The 22647-nt window shown below is 42.4% G+C and overlaps 1 protein-coding gene across 8 annotated transcripts in view; it reads right to left on the bottom strand.

Annotated features, from left to right (window-relative positions):
* Positions 1 to 8614: 8614 nt before the first annotated feature.
* nalcn (sodium leak channel, non-selective) overlaps positions 8615 to 22647 on the bottom strand; it is a 54823-nt gene continuing 40790 nt past the window's right edge. For 7 of the 8 annotated variants that reach the window (XM_020100762.2, XM_069533177.1, XM_069533179.1 and 4 more), the window contains 29 exons: positions 21461 to 21597; positions 20614 to 20755; positions 20369 to 20442; positions 19284 to 19385; positions 19074 to 19143; positions 18790 to 18881; positions 18545 to 18667; positions 18302 to 18358; positions 17629 to 17749; positions 17415 to 17546; positions 16938 to 17105; positions 16415 to 16519; positions 15898 to 16004; positions 15688 to 15808; positions 15493 to 15591; positions 15207 to 15300; positions 13864 to 13970; positions 13691 to 13765; positions 13491 to 13610; positions 13335 to 13403; positions 13082 to 13230; positions 12862 to 12955; positions 12346 to 12478; positions 11749 to 11864; positions 10579 to 10736; positions 10199 to 10349; positions 9918 to 10061; positions 9663 to 9780; positions 8615 to 9481 (listed from right to left, as the gene is read on the bottom strand). In XM_020100762.2, coding sequence (XP_019956321.1) covers positions 9339 to 9481; positions 9663 to 9780; positions 9918 to 10061; positions 10199 to 10349; positions 10579 to 10736; positions 11749 to 11864; positions 12346 to 12478; positions 12862 to 12955; positions 13082 to 13230; positions 13335 to 13403; positions 13491 to 13610; positions 13691 to 13765; positions 13864 to 13970; positions 15207 to 15300; positions 15493 to 15591; positions 15688 to 15808; positions 15898 to 16004; positions 16415 to 16519; positions 16938 to 17105; positions 17415 to 17546; positions 17629 to 17749; positions 18302 to 18358; positions 18545 to 18667; positions 18790 to 18881; positions 19074 to 19143; positions 19284 to 19385; positions 20369 to 20442; positions 20614 to 20755; positions 21461 to 21597 — 3321 coding nt within the window. In that variant the 3' untranslated portion in view covers positions 8615 to 9338. The remainder of the gene's footprint in view (positions 9482 to 9662; positions 9781 to 9917; positions 10062 to 10198; positions 10350 to 10578; positions 10737 to 11748; positions 11865 to 12345; positions 12479 to 12861; positions 12956 to 13081; positions 13231 to 13334; positions 13404 to 13490; positions 13611 to 13690; positions 13766 to 13863; positions 13971 to 15206; positions 15301 to 15492; positions 15592 to 15687; positions 15809 to 15897; positions 16005 to 16414; positions 16520 to 16937; positions 17106 to 17414; positions 17547 to 17628; positions 17750 to 18301; positions 18359 to 18544; positions 18668 to 18789; positions 18882 to 19073; positions 19144 to 19283; positions 19386 to 20368; positions 20443 to 20613; positions 20756 to 21460; positions 21598 to 22647) is intronic. The other variant, XM_069533176.1, reaches the window with a different exon arrangement.

Below are 22647 nucleotides of genomic sequence, written 5' to 3'. Positions count from 1 at the left end.
CTTATTTTCTCTCTCTTCCTCTTTCACTCTTTCTTTCTTTTCTGTACTGTTTTCCTCCCTCTCTACCCCCCGATTACCTTACTGTCCCCCATTAGGTTATTGTCCCAGGCTTTTAAATAAACATGATCTTAGCCTGAGCTTCTCCTTATTGCATTTAGATGGAGCGTCCCTACTCATGCTTGACTGGCTGTGTCCATCAACTCAGGGGGGCCTGACTTGCTGGAAAATCCCGGCTAATACACATGAAACTGCTACAGCTGCTGGTCTAACCTTTGAGTGTCTCCTAAGGAGCACAGTGATATTTGCACTTAATAAAATTATGCCTACCAGGAGAATATGCTGCTGACATTTGCCATTTGTCAAGTTGAGGTGGCAGCGAGGCTTTATGGGTCATTAGTGTTCAGAGGAGTCGAGTTGTTTAGCCTGCAGTTGTCGTACACGGGAGCAATATTCGTTAAGATCATATGTAACCGCCACTTTACAAGAAAGGAGGCTTTTCACCCTTTTACTGTCATAACACGTGTTTCTATTTCTCACAGAGCATGAAGGAAATCAGCTCTTCATTGTAGCGCAGGGTCACATTTACTCGTAAGTAAATCTGAGCTGAAAAGTAATGATTTTATCAACTGTGGCAGCTCTTTGCTCCAGAGAGCTGACATCGTAACTGAAGAGGAGGAAGAATCTCACCTTCACATCTTGAAGGAAAAGCTGTGGATCAATAGCATGGTGGTCCAGTGGTGCAGCACTGTCGCCTCACAGCAAGAAGGATCCTGGTTTGAATCCCAGCTTGACCTGGGTCTTTCCATGTGGAGTTCTCCTGCATCTTTTAGGGTTTTATCCCGTTACTCTGGCTTCTTCTCACAGTCCAAAGATTGTGTTTAGGGAAACTGGAGACTAACTTTACAGGAGATGGGAAGGACCCATTGTCACTGTGTGTTCCCTGCCTCTCACCCAACGTGAGCTGGCTACAGCCTCCCCTGCAACCCTCAAAAGGTTAAGTGGTAAAGATAATGGATGGAGCCACCAGGGGCAGTGATAGTAACTTTAGCCCAGGTCAAGTGAATGTTGTAGAGGTCGTTCACTGTTACAGTCAAAGAGAAGTCATGCTGTGGTCGCTAAAGGACAGAAGAAAAGGTTTGTCCGGTATTATTCACAAATTATGTGTCACTGATGATCACAGCTTGTCGAGGCGTTTATTATTTTGTCTCTGCTCTTTAGTTTGTTTATTTTTCTGCAGGATTAGATTGTTTTGCATATTATCACTGTTTTCCAAGGGAGTAATTAATGGATCCTAATGAAAAAAAAAGTGCAATTTGGTCTAGCTTGATTGAATTCAAGGGGACTATAGGGCCTTGGAGGTGGTATGAGCTTGAGTATCTAATTTGAATTAATTTCTTCTTTGCCAAAATCAGTAAATACCTTTTGAAATGTACAAATTCTTTCTCTGAAATGGCAATAATAATTTGTCAATCCATTTTTGAAATCTAAATGTACAGAACAGACGTAAAGTGGAGGTGACTCATTCTCTGTGACGGCCAATGATGATTTGTATCCTATAATATGTGCGGTTACGTTCGCTTGATGCAGCCATTGTTGCAATGCTGAGGAAGTTGTTCTACTTTAATCAGGAACTTTATAAGAATGTTGCTTGTTAAGTGGTCTGAGCTTGTTTTTCCTGCCCGGACGTGTTTTTTCCACTGTTTTAAAGTGCATATTTATTCTAAAATTATATTTCAAGTCATTAACAGTAACAATGAGATGCAAAGGGAATGCATCAGAGACATTACAACAAGCATAAAAGAATAAAACAGTCATATGCAGAGTCTATAAAAAGTCCTCACTACCCCATTCCCCATCGACCTTTTCATGTTCTATTCCCAAGAAAAACAGAAAACTCAAGTAACCTCTACTAAAGCCCCGAAAACTTCAGTAGCATTTCTCTGTTACATGAAATATTCATGACGAAGTGAGAAACAAACAATCAAAGGTAAAGTTCAGACTAAAAAATTAAAATATCTTGCGAGATTCACTTTGAAAATCATGCATCGGGACTGGGTGCGGTTTGGTCAACTTCAACCTTCACCTGAAACTTTTCGAGGAAAGTTTGTTCAAGAAGGATCCAAGAAAACAGTTCAGGGCCTTTAAGTTAAAACCAGTTAATTAAAATATGCATAAATCTACCTGTTTCCTTTTGAGAATCAATTTAATGCACAATCTCTCTGAATGTAGGCTACTAAGACTAGAGTCCTCCTTCCTCCTGTCCTCACTCATTTATACACAGGCTGCTCTAAGTGGACAAACATTCTGTGGCTCTGACTCTTCTGGTAGCTCCTGTGTGTGTGTGTGTGTGTGTGTGTGTGTGTGTGTGTGTGTGTGTGTGTGCATGTGTGTGTCTGTGGAGACATGCTCCCTGTGGAGCCCCATCAGTACTAATGAATTGTGTGGACACTAGTGAGACGCACTTCGAGCTGAGTGAAGACGATACTAACTTCATCCTGAAGGATGTGGTCAAGCTTTACAAAGTGTTTGATGATGCACTTAACTGACTAATTACCTCGGCCAGATGATTCCCCCACTGACTGTCTGTCTGTTCATCAACAGGATTACGTAGCTTGTGTGTTTTTAGAGGCTAGAAATAAGAAATAAGAGGACTGATGGGCCTTGGCGGAGGTGTGTGCTCTACTGGGTGCCATTTCTGTTTAAACAGTGTCCAGTGCTGAGGACAGAACCTCCTCTCGAACATGCTCACACTGTACATTCTGTTTACCTGGTGTTTATCAATTTAAACTGCAGAAAACACAGACGGCTTCAGATATAATCCTAATAACCTGAGCTCCTTCTGTTCGCTTGAATAATTAAAGTTAAGAAAGAAAAAGAAATATATACCAAAAATCCTCTGACCACATTTAGGTGTTCAAGTCCTTCCCCCAGTGAGAAATTAATTGCTGTGAAGTTAACAAGCCAAATATCAAAATCTTATTTTCAAGTCAGATCTACACTGTCTTAAAAATCAGAGCTGTGCCAAGCCAAGCAGAAAAGAATCTGTAACATCACACAGTCCATGAAGGACACTGATTTTCACTTTGATACCGTTTGATGCTGTTTGATGCCGTTTGTTTCCTTTTGAGCACACATGCACGTGTGAGTCTGTGGATGTGTGTGTGTGTGCTCGCACGCTCGCACCTCTTACACGAGTTAGAATTTTTGGAGTCTGAGAAATAGAGAGTGACAGCGGAGCGGGGAGAGGTTACATTTGGAAAACAAACTATATGACAACAGTTTTTTCTTTTGATATCGTGATTGGCAATCTTCAAATGTAGCCAAACAAAGAGGAAGAGAAGGGGGGGAAAAAAATAAAGGACACAAAAAAAATTGAAGTTGTCAGTTGGTACCTGAGTTGTCCAAAACCATCCCATTCTGCAGCCAGTGGGGGTTTCTGTCAGCCGGCGGCAGCTTTCTCTATTTTCTCTGTCATCGCCTTTTCTATTTCTCTGTCTGGATGTTTATACGTCCTCAGGTCTGGGGCTTGAAATGAGTAGGTTGAACACAGATGGAGGAGGGGGGGCAGATCACAAATACATATATTAAAATCATTCACAATTTCCAGGGGGAAGGGGAGGGGAAGAGGAAGCAGGTGGGGGCCGACTGGAACTAAAGGCAGCGTTTGATCTGAGAATAATAAGAATGTGAATTGTTACCAGGCCGTTCTTTTTGTGTAGCGTGTGGTGTTGTGTTGCTATTTGTTTGCTGTGAAGAATCCTACAGAGCAGATACAAAACTCCCACGATGCACTGACCTGGAGTAGAAAGACAAAACCAGACAGTGTGGGATGTATCCAAGCATCGTGTTCACAGTTTTACAGACATGTGGAGGAAAATGATCTCAAGTGTGTGCAGATTCTTCTTTCACTACAACTTTCCTGCACAATCCTGCTTTTTCTTTTGTCGTGTGTAGTTTGAAGCAGCACAATGGTGTTTTCTCACCCAGATTTCAGCCTGAGTGCTTCTCCTCCTCATAATGTCACATCCATTTTCTGCTCCCTTGCTCGCAAACACCGTATTCATGCACAATTTGACATAATAGCAGAGTTGAAAACTGAAAATTATAAGGTAATGTCTCACCAAAGGCTACAGTCACATTAAAAAATACTTTCCCCAGTGATCTGTAAGATTGCTCGCTGCAGTGGAATATAAGAGTTTGAGCATAGCACCCTCTGCAGGTGGGGATTATTATTTGCCAATAACACGCTCCCTGCTCGGACTGAAGCAGAGGTTCTCATTGTTACCCTCTCGCTGCAATTACAAGCCTTTCTACTTTGATTGGTGGGTAATTGAATTGGTTTGAGCCTGTATGATTTTCTTTTCCGCATTTGCCACTCATATTCTAATCTTGGCTCCGGATCAGACAAAGCCTGTCGCCCAGTAATTAAAGACGCCAAAGCCAGGTGTAGGACCGGGCTGCTGGGGAGTCGCAGCCAGATGAATGGGACTGATTAGGTGTTTAGTGAAAATGGGATTTTCTGGCTCAAAGACAAAGTCGAGTCTCACTTGGTGCTCACTGTTCAGTGGGGAGGCAATTGACTGCTGTTGATGAGGTACATGAGGTAAAGGCCTGAAAAAAAGGAGACTTCCTGCATTCATCACATTTACAAAGGAGCAGAATCTAAATCCAACAGATACATTTCAAGCATGAAACAGCCTTTTAAATGGAACTTTTATGGGGAAAACGAGAAGATACTTGTTCTAATTAGGCAGAAAACCGCTCGTCTCAGCTCAGTTGTGGAGATTAGAAAACACGAGGAAAACCAGGGGTATGACAGCTTTGACATTCCTGAGACCGAGCTTGAATTTGAGTTTGGAATAGCAGTTTGATTTCACTCAAAATGCAGTTTCAAACTAAACTACCCAAAGAACTATGATCGAGACGTTTTACGGCAAACAGCAGAAATGATCATGACAAAGAATCATGCGCTGGTCTTTCGTGAGCGACAGCTGTGGTCAGGTCAAGGTCAGTGTTCTCCGAGCGGCGGACGCGTGCCAGCTGACCGAGTGCAAAATGAGAGTTTCCTTCTCCCGTCACTGAAACTGGAATGGATTTTAATCAACACATTATGCCAGTTGTTAATTGCTTTTGCCGCCTGCTGCTAAAATAATTTGCTACTTTTTTTATTGTAGTAGTAGCCATCTGTTTCAAAACACAGGGACAGGATCGGGCCCGGACCCGGGGTGTATGTTGACACGAAATCCAGGCGGCTAATTTGCACTGCCGCCACCTTATTTATGGGGCTAAGGATGTGCGGGAGAGGAGGGGAAGCTCCACTAACGACCAGGAAACAGTTACATGATGGAAACATGATATTAAAACACATAAGTAGGTGCATCATCCACTTTTCATTCTAGTCATACACAAAAAGATAAATACCGAGCCACCACTGTGCAAACGAACAGATTATCCCGTGCATCTTTTAAAGCAGATGTAATTTTGGCCTTTAAGAACAATGGCGTCTTTATGAGCCTCACCCTGCTTCAACCTCTGTCTGCGCCATTCAAATTGCTGGAGGCTGCAGACACTCTCAGTAATGTCTGGATAGATGGGACAATGTGCATGAAGAGTTCAGCCAGAAAAAGCTTTTACCCTTCTTCACCTCATATTTACTCTAATCAGTCGTACTGTTGAGGAACTGGTTTGTATGGATTCAACTTCGCTCTGTCTGGTCCGCTCTCTCACGTCTTCGAGCAGTTGTTCTGTTTTATGGTTTTTATAAGGAAGTTTTTTATTTGAGGTGAAGGAGCGTGTTTGTTTTATGTGCAGCTTGTGAAAATGTTCAGGTGCAACTTTTACCTCAGTTGCTATGGTGCTTTCACTCCTGCAGAAGAAACACATCCGTCCGTCTGTCCTCCCTCCCTCCATCCATCATCCATACCTCTTCTACTTTGAGGGTCGCAGGGGGAGCTGGATTCAATGTCAGCTGACTTTGGGTGAGAAGCGGGGTGCAACCTGGATAGGTCAGCAGCGAATGGAGCAAAATTCAGAGACAAACACTATTCACACTCATATTCACACCTATAGTCAATCTACAATCTCCAAATAACACCAATCTACACGTCACTGGACTGTGGGAGGAAGCCAGAGCACCTGGAGAAAACCAACGCAGACTGGGATTTGAACTGAGAACACACGCAGGAAATCAGGTCGTTTGTAAAGAAATAGAAAATGGCAAAAAAAAAAAAGTCATTGAGTGGCGTTTACACAGTTTCATGCGGACGCTGAAAACTTACATCTCTGCCATTCGAACTGAGTTTTCACACATTCAAGTGGAATCACACCTCAGACTGGTCACATCGTCTCAGTTTGAAGCCTCATGAGATGAAAATTCAGAGTTTTCGGAAGACGTGCGCTTTTAATTACATCAACTTTCCAGCACTTCATCCTCCACAACCACTTTTTAATTAGCTGTGTGGAGAGCCATCAACAGTACTGTATATGTGTGTGTGTGTGTTTTCATATAGGAATTTTCCGTTTGTCTGCCATGCACACGTCCCGTATCCTGCATGTGTGCGTCGTGGTCTTGTGCAGCACTAAAAGAAGCATTTTGAAGGCAATGCGATGCTACGGCTGCTGCCAGGGTCTGAGAGCGACATCTCAACAGGAGGGGGACGAAGCCATCAAAGCCATCATGTACTTTAATTACAGGTAATCTTGACTCGCAGACACTCTTCCACTCCCTCTGCTCTTAAGAACTTCCTCCTCAATTACCAAAGTGGCTCAATTAGGCCCTAAATAAGCAGTGGACATGCATAAGGGAGAGATGGGCAAATTACAATAGAGAGGGTAAAAACAACAGGCACCGTAAGACCCAGTGTGACGCAGAGGCAATTAAAAGACAAAAAAGTGTTCTACCACACAGGGCGAAAATGAGAAAAAAGAGAAAAAAGCCCTTTGATGAGCTAGTTCTGAGCTAAGTGGAGCTTAAGAGGCGACGGCTGAGGAGAAGAAAGAGCGAGAAAAGATAAATTAAAGACAGTTGATTGGCAAGAGGGCTGATGTCACACTGTTTCCCTACAGGACCATATGTTGGGGGGGAGCACTCAGTCATCGAGAGACTGGAATGTGCGAGTAAGTCATGATTTCTATAGAGCAAGTAGGTGTCCCACCGGCAGCTCCTTCTCGACACTCTCTCTCTGCTTTCCCCAGCATTCATTATCCAGACAGCCCCATACACACTCCATCAACTGTGAAACTTACTGGGCTGTCTGAAAGGACCAATGAAGACCCCGTCTCTTTTAATGGGCTAATTCTGTGTCTGACAAGGGCCTTTGTTAAGGGGAAAAATGCTTTGGCTGCAGACGCCAGCATGTGAATGTGGGTGCGTTGGTCGATTAGCTCAAATCGAAGGCAAATACATTATCAAGGAGCACAAGTGTTAAAATGAGATGCTGGTATACGCAGCTTTGTGTTTGCGTGTGTGCGTTGGTGTCTACCTGATCAACTACATTTCATTCTGTGGAACGGCAGACTCACGCTGACCTGGACGGCCGGTTGGAAACTGAGCTCATCTCGGTCCACAGCAAGCTTCTCGACGCAGATGACAGAACTGTCAACGACGGCCATCGCTGCGAAATGGAAAAAGAAGTGCCGGGCACCGGGGTGAGCCATAACTCAACAGGAGAGAATGTTAAGGAGGAGGATGTGAATAGTAAGTGGAACATGAAACATTGCTATAGAACAGCACCAGGAATAAGCACGAGTGAGTCTCTTCACCTCATTCTACTTGGCAATGAAAATGTCAAGAAGAAAGTTTGGACCTCATGGTGAGAAATATGGTGAGCCGCTTATCAGGACAGCTCAGCGTGTGTCCAAGAGAGGGCAGTGTTATCGAGAAGAGGGGCTGGGGGGGGGCGCGCCGAGTGTTTGATCTGAGCAGATGTGTACAAGGAGAATCATTAAACAGCATCTGTCCACTCAATCCTCCGTCCAATCCTGTGTTGTCTTTCACTCGTGGAGGTGTAATTAAATTCCCCACAATCTGAATTGAATTACTGAGTTAAGTCATGAACATGTTGGACGTGTGTTTTCTAAAGGACAGACTCAGGTAGTACAGACTTTTAAACTAAATGTAGAGTGGACTATAAATCAACATGCAAGATGAAGGGGATCCAGATCAGGAGGATAATCTCTTGTCTTTCATTGTTTTTGTTGATTTCGGTTGACAAAAAGAAAAACCATCATGGATCTTTATGAAAAAGTTCAGACATGTTTCGTGGACTGATATTTATGAGAGTGCAATATAAATAAAAATCCAGAGCTGATGAGTTTAAACATGGTTTCATCAGGAGAATGTTGGGCCTTACAGGTAAAAACTATCCTGAGCTTCTAGTGTTTTATTTTATATTTAGGGATTCAGGATTTTATATGGTTTGCTACCTTTGTTTTACTTTTATTTTACATGTCACCAAATGCGGTGAATTGCCACATGCAGCAGAAGTTGTCTAATTTGATATATCTGGGAAAAATGTCTCATGGATGTTAAATTCTCTAATTGTAAATCATTTCTAAGGACAGTGTAAAAAAAAAAAAAGAAATAAAAGGTGAAAGAAATGAAATCAAACAATCCTTTAGTTCATATATGCCCACTCAGTGCAGGCCTTTAATAGAATAATTTAATACTTGATAAAGCTTATAAATTATAATAATTTATAAAATATTTCATGTTTTAACTCCACACAAATACATAATATAGATTTCACTTTGTAATTACATTCACAGTCATAGATCTAAAAGTCGCTTTAAATACCTTGTTCTACCAACAAGAACAAGCATCCTGGTTAAAGTATAAAGTCGCTATAAGAAAATCGATATTTATACTGATTAAGAAAATTGATTAATACTGAAGACATCATCTGAAACGTGGACTAAAACAGAGGAAGAGAGACGAAGCATCGACGGGAACAGAGATCACAAGTTATGGCCGCTGCATCGGCACAATTACAGGTTTTCCGACATTGAAAACATGAAACAGCGGAACAGTAGAAAACACACAAAGCAGCAGCTTCTTGGTTCGTTTCATAAATCCAACATATATCCTGTCGTCCTAAACACCAGATGTGCCTGCATAGAAAAACCTCAGCAATCAGAATGAGTGGAAACGCAACACCTATCCCAGAGGTACGAAATCGTCACTGCATGTCAAAAAGGGCAGCGGCAACAAATATCAGCCAGCACTTTCTGAAAAGTTCTGAGCCTGAATAAAAAAGAGAAAAGAAAACTTCAGGGAGAGAAGCGGAAATGAGCGAGACTTCCAACGAGTCTAAAACCACAGGGGGCGCCGCAACTCATCTCTAAATGTCGATGAGGTCGTCGCCGCTCTCGTCGCTCTCCACAGTCAGCTGACGGGTCCACCACTTCTTCACCTCCGACCCTGAAGACGCCTCGTCGTTGACAGGGTTCATCTTACACACTATGGACTTGACACTGGTGCGACCTGACATGACACAGAGAGGAAAGTGTACCTCAGTGTTTTGTCATTATTTTTCCTCTTCTACAACAGCGGGGCCTTTGCCTCTCGTCGGGGCCGCGACAGTACGACAGACGCTGTCACATAAGTGTTTTCCATGGTAGAGACACGAATGAGGGAAGAACTCGCAATATATACGTGTACACACCTGCAGGAAGCCGCCACTGTCCCAGCTTCCTCTGTGGTCTCCCCAGGTCTGAAGAGTCCTGCCTGTAGCCTCCTCTGTCTGACAACGTGGGGCTCAGCAGCTGCTGGAGACCACTCATCTAAACAAAGAGCAGATATTCTTTGTTTCGCCATTGCAAGCGCACACCTGCAGCTTATATGATGTGCTTGCTGTACATCAAGCTGTGAGCGTGTGCGGGTGTGTGTGTGCAGCCGTGGTGTGTATGTGGGGCTTTACCTCAGGCTGTGAGGGGTTGTCTGGGTTGTTAGCATTGTGGTCTTCACTTGGCACGGTGGTCTCGATGCTGGGGGGGTTGAGCAAGCGGCTCAACTCCTGCTTCTGGCTCTCTCTCAAGCTGTGGATGATGCTACACGACTGCTTCTGCAAGCGCACACAGACATAAGTGGTCAGTGTGAAGCATGAGAGCGTGTGCACGGTGGAGACAGAGCGTATGCACGTGTAGAGATAGCGTATGAAAATAAAAGCGTGTTTGTGTGATTTCTGTTTGAGAGACGAACCGCCCGGATGCGTTTCAGGCATTTCTTGAGCCACATGCGTATGGTCTGCTTGGCAACCTCTTCTTCAATGGTGTACTCCAGCTGTTCCCTGGCCAACAGCTCCTCCAGCTGGAGAGACTTCCTAATGTCCACTGAGCGATAGGACAGCATGCTGCACGATCACAATCAGCCAAGAGAAGGACACATTTAGTCGAGTTAAATCCTGCTTCAGTAGAATTAAAAATGAAAAACAAAAACACACATGCAAAAACTGGAGAGCAGCACCAAGCAACTAGACCGTAACTGTGGTCATCATTATTATTGTGATGTGACAACTCCAGGATCCCCAAAATGATCTGCCATCATAAGAGCACGTGTGATTCGTGCTGTTCCTCGATCACCTGAGCACATCATGGAAGGTCACGTCTCCTCCGCTGTGGAGCCGCTCCATCTCATAGCACATGTGTTTAAACAGCAGCTTGTCTTTGTCCAGGTCCACCTCCAGCCTTCCTCTGAGCAGGCGAAGCAGAAACTTCACCCTGGATGTAGGAATCACACCCTGGGGAGAGAATCACAGAAGTGACCTCTAAAAACTGCACACGAGATCACATAAGATTTTATATTTCACAGCTCAGATCTAATGAGTATTGTCGGCTTCTCACTGTGGCAGCATCCTTTTTGAGTCTAAGTGTTTTCATTCATTTCAATCAGTTTTTGCACAAGTTTGAATGATGTCCCTTTTTTTAATGTGGAATCTGACTGTTTTCACCACGAAGGGTCATTTTATAGGAGGGGACATTAGATTTTGAGATTTTGAGAATAAAGAACTAATATTACAAAAATAAAAGTAATAACGTTATAAGGATGAAGACAAATTATAAAAAAGTAAAATTTTCATGAGTAGAAAGTTGTAATATTATGAAAATAAAGACATAAAATCCAGGAATAAAAGTAATACATTAACGTGAATGAAGCCAAATATTACAAGAATATATTTTTAAAACTAATAATATTACTAATAATCTTATAAGTATAAAGACAAATTATTGCAAGAAAAAATAATAAGTTTATGATAATAAAAACATAACTTTACAAAAATATTCAATAAATATACTATTAAATAAATAAAATATAATTTCTTCAGAGCTCAAGATTAAAAATCATTAATGTAACGTCTGTTTGAGTTTTTGAAATGACATGTCAGACCACAGGTAGTCTGACTGGCAGAGGGTGGTAACCATCTCTATATTATAACATGAATATATTTGCTCCTGCTTACACACGTATGTTATAATTGCACATGCTTGGACAAGGAATAAAAAAAAAATCCTATATCCAGATGACATCATGGATAAATAGGAGGGGGTCTACATTTTTAATCCATCACCCACTGTTCTAATTACGTTTTCTCCTATTACTCAATGCCAAACCTCCTTCCCTTCAGCTCTTCTCATTAGCTTTTGTGCAGATTTTTATCTTCTCTATATATTATCTTTTGCTCATAGCCATAGGATCATCATCTCCTCCCCTCCGCTGTGTCCTCGTCCTCCTTCCTATAGCTAATTTCTCACCTCCCGTTTGTCATCCACCATGTTCCAGATGATTTGGAAGTGCCTCAGGTCATTATAGCTCAGCAGCTGGTCCTCCTCGGTGGAGTAGAACAGAGAGAAGTTCTCCACGATGATGGCTGCCGAAACAGGAGGTTACATTAATACTCTAACGTGATACGAAGCCATGTTTTAAATGTAAGTTGCAGCAGTTATCTACTTATGTTATGATCTCATGAGTTAACAGCCAGACGAATGACCAACATTACAATATAAACATGATAATGGGTTCATTTAAACTAAGGCTGCTATAATAATGAATCTCATGACATGAGCTCAAGCAGGAAGGAAAGTAAAAATAACTTTGAAGTCTGAATTCTCTAGTTTACTTTACTCACAACAATTAATTTGTGTGTGATTTTAAGAATTTGACCCAAAAGGTTGCACAATAGTAAATGATGCAGATACAGTATATAGGAGCAAGAGAATACAAATACGATTGCTGCAACTATTAAAAACTCATGCTCATTTTGATTCTACAAGAACATTGTTTTTGGTTTGGTCACTTGAGCTGTTGCCTTGACTTTCATTCAGTCCCCAACTTCAATCAAACACACTTACCTACAAGTAGGTTGAGCATGATGTAGGCTATAATGACATAGAAAGAGCAGAAGTATATAAGTGCTCCAGCGTAGTTGCCACAGTCGGTCTCCCAGTAGCGATGTTTATCTGGGGTGCAGAATGGAGGCTGCACCTGGGAACAAAAATTACAAACTTAAAACAATGGGCATTAAATGACAGATAATAGGTTGATGCACCCAAATTACAAAAGGGCATATTTAAATAATACTTCATAGTGATGAGTAGTGATAGTGGTTCCAGTAAAAACTGCTGACGGTGACGCCGTTAAAGTTTCCTCAGCGATTTCAACAACTAAACCAGAGTAACTGTTAATCTTGCTGTAAGCGTCACAAACAAAAATCCATTCACCTCCATTGTATTTGGGGGCAGCAGGAAATTGAGGTGAAGCAACCTTTTCAATGCATAATATAAAGTAAATGATAAAAAGGATTTGGCCAAATCTGCAATATTCCTGTGTCTGAGGAAATTGAGTGTGGGATGTGCAGCTCATCTTACCATACAGTCGTGCATGATTTTATTCCAATCTTCCCCCGTGACGATTCGGAAGAGAACGGTGATGGCCTTGCCCGCTGTGGAGAAGTTGGCATGCCTGCGATTGGAGGACACACACGTTCAGACAGCTCAGAACAGATGTGTTTTTACTCAGCCTGCTCCATACAACTTGCAGAGCTGGTCAGTGGAAACAAAGAGCAGTGTGAAAGAAATGGAACGTTACCGGTTGATGTTCTCGCCGTACTTGACGGTTCCAAAGAGAACGACGCCAGCGAACGCGTAGCAGAGGAGGAGGAGAAACATGCCCACGATGATGAAGAAGCTCTTGTACATGCTGACGACCACAGTCAATAACAACATTTTCAGCGTCACCTTGATACAAGAAACAAAAGCACATCCAGAGACAGAAATCTTCATTGATGCGACAGACATTTACTGTTTGGGAAAATATGCTGTTATCCACAAAACACACTCACATGTTTCCCACATATTGTGAAGAATCTGAAGACAATCACACATGTGCCCATCATGTAGGTATATGCATTCTGGAAAGGAAATAAACAACCATTTATATATTTATGAAAATACTTGACATGAACTTCTTCAGCTTAATGAAACAATGATTTTCTAACCAGCAGGGAAAAGTGCAAGACGATCCAGATGACACCCAAAGATGTCACCAGCAGGTCATAGCGGTTTCGTCTGCTCTGCCAATAACCCGCTGGAGACATGGCAATCAGCTTCATGGTCACCTGGATAACAACGGTAACACTTCAGAAATACTTGTACACGCAGGAGGAAGCCAACAAATCAAAAGCTTAAACACACTCACCTCCAGCACAAATATAAAGGTGAAGACTACTGACATGGTGGCGAGAGGAAACGTGACTTGATCATCGACGTCCCACTGGAGAGGAGAGAATTACACATGATGATGTGTCATTGTGGATAAGTAACATAAAATAAAAAGCAAAGAACAAGCGTACACTTGTTGTGAGGGTTTACCTTGACTGACAGCAGCACTGACTGTGCCAACACCAGCACAGCGATACCCCGTTTGAAGAAGGGATGCTGAGTAATGTCGTACATCTTTGCCCGGAAACCACCGTTCTCTGTCAGTCAGGTAAGAAATAAGATTTACTGAAATACATGGAACAACAAAAAAAATACAAACTCTTGATTGTGGTTTTTTGTTTCAATGTTGGAACTACGATTTTCATCATAATCTGTGATCAGATGAAAATGTCTGAAGCTGTGTCAGTCTGAGCCTCTCATCTGTGGTAGTACACCTTAGTGTCCTGCAGATGGCACTCACAGACTGTTTGGGGATTAGTACCATACTGCTGCAGATTTAAGACTCACTTATTCAAACAGATGCATTTGTGTCAGGATGAAAAAGCAGAAAGGTTGTCGTCTCTAATGTACATCTGTTAGTTAGCCGCTGCTTCGAAAAAGAGTTGAGCTGATGTGATTGACTGTTACCGAAACAAGATGACCGCAACTGCATCCCTGCACTCAAACATCAGGTGGTTTCATCTCCATGCACTTGCATTTCAAATATGAGCTTGTTTCATCTGTCAGCTTAATTTCATTTTACGTGTTGCAGGTTCAAACAGTGCCAAGTGTCCTGCTCAAATCAGAAAGCTTGTTAATAATGGCACAGCAAGTATAAGGCACTGTGGTAACACATGACGACTGACCACTGAGACAACTTCAGTACTTTGAGGAAGACCGGTGAGCAAAGGCTGAAACGATCTGCGAGCGGTGAGTGAGTGGCGCCGGTGCTGAGGTGGTTTGGATGTGGATCACAGTCAGTTTGATTCATGTGGTGGCAGCGGCATTGATGACTAAAACTGACGCCATTGATTTTCTGTTAGTTCTCAGCCTCAACTCTGCCAACAGGTGATTTCCCACACAGCATCCAAACCATTCTCAGGACTCTACTCGCGGGGGAAGAGCAACAGTGCTCAATATCCCCACGCTGAATCGTAATCCTTTTTTTATTCTATATAATCGGTATATATATGATTCATGCTGTATCAGATGCCAAAAAATCAATTTTGGTGGGGATCTTCATATTCATATTTTCCATTAGTGCTGCTAGTCGTCATGTGGTTGTCGTGATGAATCCCTCAAAGGATCAAACAAGCACTATAAAATATGGATTAATCATGAAGGTGCTGCTCAACAACACACAGACACACACTTGCAGCACATAATCAATCAGGAGACTGGGGGCTGAGACGTGACTCCCATGATGTTGAGCCTGATGCTCTGTCTGTATATTGTAAAACACATTTCCTGAGCCTTTGTTGTGCATGTTTGTGTTTTAATAAACGTGTTCGTACCTGGACGAGGGGGCAGGTGGAGCGGCTGAGCAATTTTCAGTCGACTCTTCAGATCCTCCCATCGTCTCTGGTCAACTGTTAGCAGAGCAGTGCCCTTGTGTTGGGAGACACGACGCATAAAAACATCAGGGAGGTGGGGGACTCGCCAAAGTCGAAATCATAAACTATAACTACACAAATAAGAATGTGTTGTTCTCTGTTTGCTTCACTGTTCATTCTGATGATAAATAAAAAAATAAAATAAAGTAGGAAAATGAGGATGTGGCATCACGTGTGTGTCTCTTACCTTGTTCTCATTGAAGTTTGCAATGACGACTCCAACAAACAGAGTGAGTCCAATCATGCATCCCAGGAACACAAAGACATGGATGTAGATGCCGTGGATCTGCAGACACAGAGGAAGATAAACTGAGCTCATTAACAGTCATGGTTCTGTTTGAATAAAGGACACGAGACGACACTTAAGGTTCAGGCTCAGTACCGGTCCAACGCGGTGAATGATAACATCTCGGACCTCCACCCAGCCTTTGAGCGACAGCACTTCAAACAGAGCCAACATGGCGTTTCCAACGTTGTCAAAGTTAAAATTACGAGGGTTGGCCCTGGAGAAGGAAACGGAGCAGATACATCAGCGGCTGTATAAAACAAATTCTTAAATCAAGTAGTCATCATCTACAACAAGCTATCATACCAGACTCTCGGTACCCAGAAACCTGGTTTCTTCTCCCCGGGCCTCAGTTTCAGGTTCAGGTTTTTGGAAACGCTGACATTTATTCTGAAGATGCCATAACAATCCTCCTGTAACCAAACACATAGTTTACATCACCATGAAGAATAAAGTATTGAAACAGGTAAATAAAGTTGATAGTGAAGTTTTTTTTACTAAAAGAATATGAATATACGACAAAAAATGTTTTGTCAAAGACGTGGTCTGAATTAGAACTTCTTATGTTCAGACTTAAATTATAATAAAAAGGAAATCTTATTTGAAGATTTGCTTGAGCATTATATGACAACAACAAGATAAATCTTCTATGGCTCAATCTGAAATGTGTAAAATGACTGTTGCTGACGAAGCAGGATAAAGGGAAGTACTGGATTATTGATTCAACTGAGGAAACCCCTTCTACTTATTCAGCTCGCGGTTCTCTGCGGGGGAGCGTGGTGTGGGAGGCGGTTTAGCGAGGAGATTACGTTTCTTGCTTTACCCGTTTAAGGATGTGTGGGTCGTTGCACTTTGCGAGCTTCCCGGCAAACAGTTGAACTCCGAAGCTCGCGAACACCAGCATCAGTGTGAGGAGCAGAATGGAAACCTGCAGGGGAATCAGTCCAGAGCTAAAGGCAGACAGTTCAACATGATCCAAGCCTGAGAGAGCGGGTCGACCCAGGAATCACCACTGTCCCACAGGAAATGCTTTTCAATGCCGAAACATTAGATATTGATAAAGAAAATACACATTATGCTTTATCGTTTTGTTGCTTAGATTTCTCTGTGTCACTAAAGAGTGTAATTTTCTTTTCAAAGTGGTTAAAAGTGAGCCCAAGGGTGAAAAAAGTGAACTACATATATATGTGCACATTTTCCATGGATATGCCTGGATACATGAAAATGTAAAATCTTTAAAAAAAATGATAAAACCATTTTCTTCTGCTCTTGGGCCTGAATAAATATAAAGAGTAGTTCGAACGACCTCAATATCTGATATAAAAAAATCTGAAGGTGTCACTGACCAGAAAAATCTCCTTGAAACCCTTGAGAACCTCCCGCACCACTTTCCTCATCTGGGGTACGAGCTTGAAGATCCTGAGCGGACGCAGGCAGCGCAGCATCATCAGCAGCTGGGCGCCAGACTCAGGAGGGACGTCAGGAGGCAGCCAGCACAGAAAGATCAAATTCACCTGTGACCACACAGCAGAGGAGATGTGCAGTTTAATAGGAGATAAATCCAAAAATAACAAGAAAATGTGTTTACATTTTAAAGTTATTTTACTCTTTTATCCCTGAATTAAATTTTTATAATTTCCAAATCCCAATAAAATGTGCATTGATGACAGTGAAGCCATAAAACTGAATGAAGGTATCTATTCACTGGCAATTGTTTGAATAAGACAAACCCTTGAAGGGATTTCCCAATAAGATTCATCCATTATGATCATATCACTTTGTATTCAAATCTACCAGACTTGAGACTGGATGATATTTCTCACAAGGTAAATGAAAATGTCCATGACTCCTCCAAAGTCTCTGATGACGGCTGTGGGGGTGAAGAACAGGCCGTCAGCCATGATCTTCAGGTTGAGCTCGATGCTCATGAAAATCACAAACACATACTCCCCAATCTGAAACAGACGTAATGGTTATTAAACATCTGTGCATTGATGTCACCCGCTCGCCCGTTCACGCAAAGGTTTCATTAAATACCTGCAACGTGGGCACGTGCATGACCCTGGTGAAGGGTGACTCAAACATCATGGAGATGCAGGAGCAGATGGTGACTACTATCATCACCCAGTCCAAATAGGTGACCAGGCCCAGGAGATCACTGGAAGGACACACACACACACACACACACACACACACACACACACACACACACACACACACACACACAAGGAGAAAAAGTATGTTGGTCAAGGAGGATAATTGTTTCGCAAACTGGCAAAAGCTCTAATTTCAGCAGACAAGATGAGGACAGAAAGAGAGACGGGGAGGATACGTGAGGACAGACATCATAAAGTGGGAATGAGTACACCTTTGTGTGTGTGTGTGTGTGTGTGTGTGTGTGTGTGAGCAACCCAATCATTTCTACAGTGTGATGTCGGTAAAAATCCCCTGTTGCCAACAGTATCTGATACAAAGCACTGCCTCTCACTTTAATAACCAGAATCTGTGCTGGGCTGAATCCAGACGATCCGGTTGCACAAAGAGGAGAAATCTATTTCAGAAGCTCTTCATCTGAGTATTTCTCATTCCTCACCACAGTTTTAAGGAGGCACAGCAGGCAGGTAATAAGATACAGAATAATAAGTATTCTGCTGCTGTAGAGCAAACAGATCAGTAGAGAGGAGAGGAATCAATAATTCATCACACTTACTACAACTGGTGGTATTTGGTGTTCTTCACTGCTCCTGTGATGGGGTCAGTTTTGGATCTGGATATGAATTCATACAAATAAAATAAATTCTCAGCATTTGGACAAAACAAGACACAGCATACAATTTTCAGAGCTGTAAGAAATATGAGCTGATACGTGAGTTTGGCTTATGAGACAAACTTTTGAAAACATTGCCCTAATGAGCTCCAAGAACCACACAGTGAAATGTAAGACTGATCTTACGCATTGAAGCGAGCTCTAACAATCATCCTGCAAAAGTTCCGGAAGCGATGTTCGCGACCCACAATGAAGAGAGGCTTATCGAAGTATGGATGGTTTTCTCTTAGTTCCTCCTCCTGGACTTTTCTGAGCACAAAACGCACAGATATGGGACAAACACCAGTTACTGTTTAATACGGCAAAGCTCTGAAAGTGACCACAAACTGGACGGTAACAAACACGTCTCTGTTTTTCTATTGAACGAATACCTCTTCATCTCTGCTTGTTCTTTCTTTTCTTGGATCATCTTGATCTCACTGTCCTCTCTCTGGGCATTCCGGTAGCGCACAGTGCTGGAGTGCTGCGTAAGACATGAGACAATAACATTATCTTTGCTATATTTCCTCCAGTTTATTCATAGCTCTTACATGGTTTGACAAATGTTACAGAAATACATGAGGTAAAATCCAATTTGAGCTTTTCCTTGAACATGCAAGCACTCAATATGTGCACTGCAGTGTGTGTGTGTGTGTGTGTGTGTGTGCATACTCACGTCCTGGGTGAGAGTCTCCAGCGATTTCCCCCGGCTGATCCTCTGACTTGTAGAACCATGTCTCAGTGATCTGCAGATAAAAAAGCGGACTTTGTGAGAAAATGCCTGGAGGTACCACACAGGTGCAGCACAGGTGTATTGCACTTTGTTGCATTTCCGTATATGAGTGTGTATGTGTGCGTGCATGAGTGTGTTTGTGTGCTGACAGACCTGCGCTCTTGCCGGATGTGATGCTGGACACTGAGGATGGAACGTTCTTTGGCTGGCTGCCCCTCGAAAGATCCACTTAGCATACGCTGTCTGGTACAAGCCCTGGAAAACAAAAACAAACATGTTCTTTTCTGATCATGATCCATAATGACGACCAAAAAATGTTAAGTTGTGTGTTTGTGTGGACGACGGCAGAGCAGACAGATCGTGTTATGACTACTGATACGCTGTCTGACTCTCTGACTGACAGAATAAGGTGCTTGTGAGAGCCAGTTTGGCCACAGTGCCGGCGAGCTAATCTCCACTAAGTGTCAGCTTTGCCGCGCTGAACAGCAAATTATCCATTTACTTCATCGCAAAGGTAAATGAGTGTGTGTGTTTTTGTATGTCTTTGTGTGAGTGTGTGTGAGAAAGAAGGGAGTGCTGTTACAGCAGAGCTACATCTAATATGCACAAACATTATTGGTTTCACCCACACAAAGACTGAGAAGTATTTCATGACTGCGGATGATGCATATTAAACAAATCTAGCTGTGGTCTCCATGGAAAGTGCCGATTTAAAACCTTATCATCTCTAGATTAATAAAAGAACGCAAACACCCGATACACAAAGTAGATTAAAGTTGCAGGTCAAGACATCAGCACGTGTGGGTTAGAAGTGAACTGGATTCGGGTGAAAAGTTTCTCAGACTTTCAGGATGACTGTTGTTACATCAGCATTTCAACAACTACATGTGTCTGTGGAACAGAAGTTAAACACAAAATGAAAATATAGTTGAAATGTTGTTGAAATAACATTTATGGTATAACTGTAAAATAAATTATATATTGGAATCTTAAGAATCATTGCAAACTTTCTCTTTATAATATATCTCAGCCGATATGTTGGTAACTGACATATTTTACTTCCTTCTATAAGCGATAGCATTAGCATCGGCCCCATTAAATCCCTATTGCACGGGAGTGTAGTTGAAACAACAGCTTTAATCAAGCAAACCCAGCTCGTTTTAATCTACGTGTCTTTTGACCTGCAAATCACCAGCAGCACATCTCTTTCTATCTGGGGGGGTGAAGATGTGTCTTACCGCAGGATTTTATTGATGGTAGTTTCCTTTTCCAGGAGGTTACGAGCTCGGATACTAAATATTGACCTGCGGAGCTAAAAGAGACAGAGAGAGCACATAGAAAGAGCACATTAGCTGGAAGCTTGTTAAGTATAAGTTTATGTGATAGTTTATCTAAAATGTGAGAGGGAGTTGTCCCCTTCATATCCTCTTTGTGTGTGAGTGTAAAAGAGAGAAAGTGAGTAAAAGAACGAGTGCGTATCTACCTTTTGGTCGATATACTTGTTGTCTTCGATGGCTGAGCGTTTGGAGTGGTCGCAGGAGGAGGATGAAGCGGAGGGAAGACGCCGGAACAAACAGCTGGTGTCCTGCTGCTGCCGATCAATGAACTGCTTCATAAAACTCTCCCTGGAGTCGACCACACACAACACACACAACACAACACACACACACAAACGTGATCAATTTTAATGTGAGGATCCCAAGTGAAGAAATCCACACGTTTAAAGATCTTAAAACAATCTCGGCTGTAAAGTTCATCTCTGTGCAGAACTTGCTGCTGCAGCTCAGCAGACGTGCAGCAGAGGGGGATTTCTGGGAGAGCGAATAAGCCAGCTGTGCACTAATCAGCAACTAAAGGATAAATTGATTATGAGGTCTTTGCTGGACACAGTTAAGCTCTCCTGTTTAAAAACTGCTCTCTGTTAAACACTGCATGAGATACAAAAGGTTTTCTCACAGGATAAGCTCCGTTACTGCCTTCTAGGAACAGGCTCGAACTTCGTTTTGCTTTAGAATTTTCATTTATAAACTGGCAGGATATCATTACTCCATAGACTCGAACTAGAACCAAATTTCACGCACTTAGATAAGTTCCCCAAATGTGACAAAATTATTAATCAACATCCACAAATGTCTGTTCAGACCCAGTGGATGTTTCTACTAATTAAATACTGATATTTTAAATTTAAGCTGCATGACTCAGTGAACACTTTTCTGTTTTCATAGAACATTTGTAGGAGAAACCAAATAAATAAAACATAAACTACAAACATACAGATTCAAGATTTATACATTTATCACAAAAAATTGTGAGTCTCCCTGTGACTGTACCTGATTCTGGGCACCGTGAAGTCCGAGGGGAGCTTGGAGATCTTAACCATCTGAGGTCTGTTGGGGAACTTTTCAAAGATCCTGAGTCGTAGAGGGAGCTTCTCTTTGGTGTCGGCATTGGCTTCGCTTTGCTTGAGCTAACGGAGAGAAGGAGAGAGATGGTTTATGGACAGTGCGGGACAATGGTTAAATTTGGCCACTGAATGAGAATGAAGAAGAGGAATAAATACAATACACAGGGAAAGAAGGACACAGTTCACTTGAGTTTGGGTTGTGGGAAGATTTGGGATTGTGAGTGTGAGCTGCATGAAGTTTCCCTGAAGCCTAAGCCAGGTAATGTCTGGGAAATTTACCTCGATGTTATGAGTGCAGCTTTACGTTTCTGCCTGATGATGGCAGCAACACTCTTACTAAGGACACACACACACACACACACACACACACATAGCACAGACAAGCACATTTAAGATGAGTTCCTACTTACTTTCAGAAAAGAATGGAGAACGCAACAAAAGAAAAAAAAAGACAAATTACTTTGGAGTGGTTCATGGACAAAAGAAAAGGTAGCGACAGTGAGAATAATGTACATGTGTGCTGGTCTAAGCACTGTGGACGAAATAAAAAGATGACAAAGGAAAGAAACCAATTATTTCCATTTAATTACATATGGCAGGGACTGATTGAAATTCCCTTGCAGGTATTCTCTGTCTGGGTGCCTGGAGATAACCTCTGATGCATTGCAGATTAGGCCTGGAAGTGTGCTGCCTCTGGTGCCATGGTGAATGGGAGCTTATCGTTCTGAGCAGAAAACCTCTGGGAATCATATTGACTGGGATCGGTGAAAGCATCTCCGTCAGTCATAACGTTTGGCCGATGAGAACGTCCCTCCATTGTGCTCCTACGTTTTGGTATTTCTCTCCCTGCGCTCGTCTGACTGAGGGTGACCGTGTGACGAGTGCAGTTTTTTGAGGGATAACAGCCAGGGGACATGACAAAGGAGGGAATGGAAATCTGTCTTTCCTTTTTCTTTTTCTAGCAGACTAAAGTGTGGGAGTTTCTTTTTTGCCCCCAGTGGGTGCGTGGTGAGTGACGTGCTGTGAAGATGGAATTATGCCGAGGCTTTCTGTCTATATTCTGACTCCCAGGATAGAAAGATAGGATAGAGAGCGGCGGAAACAGCAAAAGAG

Source organism: Paralichthys olivaceus, chromosome 10, assembly GCF_024713975.1.
Source record: "Paralichthys olivaceus isolate ysfri-2021 chromosome 10, ASM2471397v2, whole genome shotgun sequence".
NCBI classification, from domain to species: Eukaryota; Metazoa; Chordata; class Actinopteri; order Pleuronectiformes; family Paralichthyidae; genus Paralichthys; species Paralichthys olivaceus.
This window is presented reverse-complemented; position numbering and strand designations above follow the sequence as displayed.